The 5,509-nt window shown below is 41.4% G+C and overlaps 1 protein-coding gene across 1 annotated transcript in view; it reads right to left on the reverse strand.

Moving 5' to 3' along the window:
• LOC111874599 (uncharacterized MFS-type transporter C09D4.1-like) overlaps positions 1 to 1,634 on the reverse strand; it is a gene marked incomplete at its 5' end in the record, with an annotated part of 6,724 nt that extends 5,090 nt beyond the window's left edge. The window contains 1 exon segment of the mRNA XM_033755522.1: positions 1,410 to 1,634. Within this exon segment, the coding sequence (XP_033611413.1) occupies positions 1,410 to 1,634 (225 nt within the window).
• Positions 1,635 to 5,509: the final 3,875 nt, after the last annotated feature.

Genomic DNA, 5,509 nt, shown 5'->3' on the forward strand with positions numbered 1-5,509 from the left:
CTGCTCTGATCACGGCACACAATCCAAGATAAGATATGTGTAAATTACTTTAATATCTGTATGGTGTATTTTATATTACAGCTCATTTCGTCGGGCCGGTTCTATATGAATCACGCTGTATTAATGATTGTTTTTACTGCTGCTGCTGCTGTTACTACTCATGATGTAGAGGTGACGTTATGATATCGTGCTTTCCGCTGTCAGTACTAATATTGTTGCTAGTTCGATTGATGTCACAAAAAAGAAAGTCAACTTTTGAATGTGTTCTGCGCTCCGAAAAACTGTAAACTTTGGAAACAACTGGGTTACTGTGTTCACAACAAAAGTGCCTTAGTCAGAGCATTATTTCCATATATCATTCGCAATTACTATGGCGTGGAACTAGCAGTGGAAATGGGGTGATTGGTGTTATAATGGAAATGCCAAATTTTGAATATCTTCTGCCATAAATGACCTCCTTTCAATGACCTCACAGAACTGAAATACTTATTTCATATACTTGGCTGTTTTTCCGATGCAAAAATGAAGATGTATAGAATGAACGAAGGTTGTATTAATTTTCCAATCAGTTTTCAAGACTGGCCTATTTTAGCGTTCAAACAAAATGACGAACGAGTCGTCAATTGTCACGCTGAGCTGGAGCTACACGTATAAAATTCGCTTAGTGGGGGGTGGAGTCCAACTGGGTCCACTCGTCACGGCGGCCACTGATTGGCCTATTGTAGCTTGTCCGGGTGATTATGATGATGGAGAATTTAGCGGAATAAAGATTGGCAAGGGAAACCGAAGTACTCGGAGAAAACTTGCCCAAGCCCACGTTGTCCACCACAAATCCCACTTCACCAGATCCGGGATCGAACCCGGGCCGCCGCGGTGGAAAGCCAGCGACTAACCGCTTGAGCTATGGCGCGGCCATTACATTTGAACTAGAGCTATAAGGTTGTGATGTTGCTAGTCTCCCTCTGAATCCGGCTGTCGTAAGACCGACACAACATGACTCAGCAATGAGTTCGGGAGATCATGCATAAGTCTACCGTGCTCTCTCTCTTTCTCTCTCTTAAGTTTGGCTGAAAAATCTTATCTTTCCGTTCAAATGTCCACATAACCCCCGAACAACCTCTTTAAAATCCATATTATCTGCGAAATATGATATTAATTTGTAAAAGTCGCATAAAGCAAACAGTAGCTGCAATAAATACTGATTAGCTCTCGCCATGTGACAATTATTCTTACCATTCAACCAACATTCTCCCACATTTTCCTCAGATCGTAGTACTGCATTTTATCGCTGAATTCTTTGTCTGCATTTGCGTTCACTGTGTAATAATCGTGAAGGCAGTACATTGCAGTATGAACACATTATTCGCGTGCAGAAAAGTATTTTTGTTGCATATATCGTCAGTTCATACCTGATTTCCGAACACTCCAATGGAGCAAGCAGTTGACACTTGATCGGAGCCAAACCAAACGGCTGCCAAGCGCGGTGGGATACTCACAAGAAACACCTGAGACAACGCTACAAAGGTCTGTCCGGTAAAGGTGACCCAGAATCTGTCGGGTGCAACTGATACTGCCTTAATCCATGAACCCAAAGCAGTTCCCAGAGTGCCCAAGAATATAGTCCATCTCAAACCCTACAACAAACACAAGAAGTAGATAATTTCAGGAATTCTTGGCGATTCAATCCTACGTGTAAATTGGGTCCTATTTCTAGGTGAGGGTGTGTATAGATGAAGGCAATATTGCCGACTTCTATGGTACTTACTAGCCCCTATCTTTAAGCTCAGGGATCTCTGCAATACGGCCCACATATTCATGGGCCACATCGGACTATACAATCTAGAGAAATATGGAGACAGCAAGATCTCTGAAATATAATGAATAGTGCCATAATTTAGAAACAATAACCACATTCGCATAAAAATTCATATCAGCGGGCAAATATGAGTGCGATTTGATATGCTTTATTATGGTCACTCTTCGCATCAAAATATGAATTCTGAATTTACTTGGAACTCTTATGTGGCGAGACTTAAAAATAAGGTTATACCAACGCGGATAGGAGCACATGAACCGGGTTTAAAACATAAATCTGAAAATGTGCCCCGATATGGGGGGCAAGCCAAACATCTGCCGCCTGCTGGAGTTTTTGACAAAATCAAAGTTTAAAAATATAGAAATACGGCAAACATTAACATCACAAACTGGATATTTTTTAAAGTATTGTGCTATCTACTCTTTCAATACAGAGACCCACAACTATATGACAATCTGAAAATAGAAGATTCTTTAACCGCTCAAACGCATATGTACACATATTTTCTGGTTACACCCTCCTTGGAAAAAAGAATCATAGCGGCGCTCATGTTTATGTAGGTCCATTAAAGGCCAAACAGTGAAGCTTACTTCAAGACTAAGATCTGGTCATGAGCGTCTGAGTGGGCTCTAAATCAAGAGAAAGTGACTGGCAAACCGTCAGTCGTAAAATGACTTTGAAACGAAGCAAGAAGTAATGAGGAATTTTGTAGAAACGAAGCGGTAGGATATGTGGAAGACGAAGGCGAATATTTGCCATAACCATGGTGGGCCTTTGATAGGGCATTGGTGTATGGTTCAGAAATAACGTGGTTGGAAGACATGACTATTTTTGTGAAAAAAAAAGAATGTAAGAAATTTGTGCATGTAGGAAGCAAGTGGTACTATATGAGGAAGGTGAAGGTAACAAATTTGTATAGATCTGGTGGTACGTGGGTAAGACATTGGCCTAGTATTGGGAAGGTACTGGGTTCTAGACCACTGTGTCTTTTGTCAATAGTAATTGAAAAGTGAATAAATAAATACGATTTTTCTGCAGCTATAAATCAAGTCGTATAATATAAGGACGATCTCAGACAGCTACGGAATACATGTTCTGGTGGTCTAGAGGTAAGGTACCTCCGTTGTAAATATAAGGTTCGTGGTTGAAAACAGAAGTATTTTTGTATTCAAATTTTTATGGGATTATATAGCGAAATGTAACATAAGAGGGAGATTAAAGGTCAAAATTTTCAGTGGCATTGGTGGCCTAGTCGTAAAACACCTGCGTAGTGAACAAGAGTTCTAAGGTTCGAGAGCAAGTATAGTTTTGTGATTTAGAAAGTAAGTGAATTGATTTTTCTGGAATTAAAACCAAAGATCTAGCTTAAGTGGAAGATAAAAGAAATCAAATTTCAATGGTGCTGGTGGTCTAGGGGTAAGATATCAGCTTAGTGTTCTGAAGGTCCCTGGTTCAAAACCAGTAGGATTTTTGTGAAAAAGAAAATGGAAAGAAGTTAGGAGAAAGGGTAAAGGAGGAGGGATAGATAGAGGGCGGAACCGGGGGGAGGGAAGATTTTTTGCTTTTTTTTTGCGGCCGTACCTGTTAGGGCGCTTAAACAATTTAAGCATTGTGTTTAACCTTTAACGTCAGAAGTGCTCCGTCTATGCCAGTGACCACAATAGTCCTCGTGGCCAAAGTACCCCGTTTTGGCCAGTCGGGCATTTAAACTCCGCTAAACCATACACCAGTGCCTTAGCAAAGGCCCACCATGCACTTTCGAAACGTGTATATTTGCTGCAAATCCCAAGGCAAGCATACGACATTGCAGGCATAAATAATGCTCTGTGGACGGTACATTTCATCTTAGAGCTTAAGCGCTCACTTTTCAATGAAGGACATGCTCTAATAAATGTTGTGATGGTATTTACTTCGATCATTTATGTATCTAATCCTCTTACCCAAAAATATACAGATGTTGTACATGACTCACAAAGGGGTTCTTCGCCTGTTCAATATGAGATGACACTCAACCGATTTAAGCTGATTCCGTTTGTCACAGTCATCATCCAACTTGGTTTCCACTTTAGGCCCAATATTATTTCGACCAATTTTCCAATTGAAAAGCTTCCACATTTAATCCGGATTCCTTTTAGTCGGGTTTTGCTATAGTAGCGATTGGCTTAGCGCTGGACGGCCGAGGAGTCGGAGTTAGGATCCAGGTAGGGCAGGATATTTCACTCCGTGTCGTCCATATCGGTTCTGGGTCCCACCCAGCCTGATATCCGGTGGGTACGGGAGGCTCCTTCCCTGGTGTAAAGCAGCCAGGGCGTGAAGCTGAACATTCACCTCCAATTAGTGCCGAGGTCAAGAACACATGGATCTATACATCCCCTCTCCCATAGGCCTTCATAGCATAGTGCTTAGTTAGTTAAGCACACGGACAGATTTATCTTATGTCTTTTTAAGCACATACAATTAACATATGCAAGGAAATGGGGATAAGCTCCACGCATTCTGAGTCTCAGCGCAAACTCAATGGGAGGATGAGTTTGCCCTAGAGCTATTTGGACGACGTGGAGAAGAGGAAACACTTTTTCCGATGCCGTGAATCGACCTTCTATTTCTTAGTCGATTAGCTAGTAGCCAAATAACTAGACTGACCGAGAAATTAAAAACGGGTTGAAATCTTGAGTATGTTCCCGAATCTGTACATATGTACCCTGTTAGTAAGTAAGTAGACAATTGTAGTATGCGTAGTATGTGTGTGTGGAAATAATAAATGCCATCCTTCCTCGAGTGGAGTGTTACATAGTCATTATAGTATAGGCCTCATTAATAGACCCTTAATGATCACAAGGTAATTGTGACTTGCAGCTGAAGTAACTAATCGAATAATTACTTATCGAACTTAACTATGATCACGTGATTGCCCAGAGAACTCACGAGTGTTCGAAACAGTTCACCTTCACGGGGAGAAACTAATTCAGATCTATTTGAAGAAAAAACTACGTGGTCTTTCTCTGCAAGCGAACTATACCGACCGAGCAACCGCCGCTTGTCGGCGAAGTTAGTGCCAACTTTAGCGAATAGAGGGTGTCGCGTGGTCAACACAACGGATGTCCATGGCAGTTAATCTCGGTTTTCTAGACCGGAGTCGCTATTTCCTCGAAATAGCTCCTCAATTATCCTCACGAGGCTGAGTGGACCCCATTCCAGACCCACTACTTCTGAGAAAATATGGAAGTGCCTGGAATCAAACCCGGGACCTCTGGATGTGTAGGCAGGATCTCTGACCACTAGACGACAGAGGCGGTCCAGATGTATTCGTCTACAATTTATTGCGCACATGGTTTGTAATATTCACGTTTACTGAAATATTTTTGTGTTAGTCAGTAACAATGGCCTTGCAGCAAGAAATGCCTTCGCCCGCTCGAACACAGAAATCGTGGGTTCGAATCGCTCTCGGAAATGGATGTATGCCTGTGTTCTATTCCTGTGTTTTTGTTATCCTATATAGGTAACGATCTTGCGATGGGCCGATCCTCCGTCCGAAGGGTCCTACCAACTGTCTGTAAGACTCATAGTTTCAGATAAAATTTAATTGGGAAGAGGCCAGGTGTCTAGTACATCGAAGAAAGAAGAAATTTGTCTTTTATCAAAGTTTTTGAAATTAATTTTAATTATAACTTATTTATGTTATTATGTTACAAT

This window comes from Cryptotermes secundus, unplaced genomic scaffold (genome assembly GCF_002891405.2).
Source record: "Cryptotermes secundus unplaced genomic scaffold, Csec_1.0 scaffold1535, whole genome shotgun sequence".
Lineage (NCBI taxonomy): Eukaryota > Metazoa > Arthropoda > Insecta > Blattodea > Kalotermitidae > Cryptotermes > Cryptotermes secundus.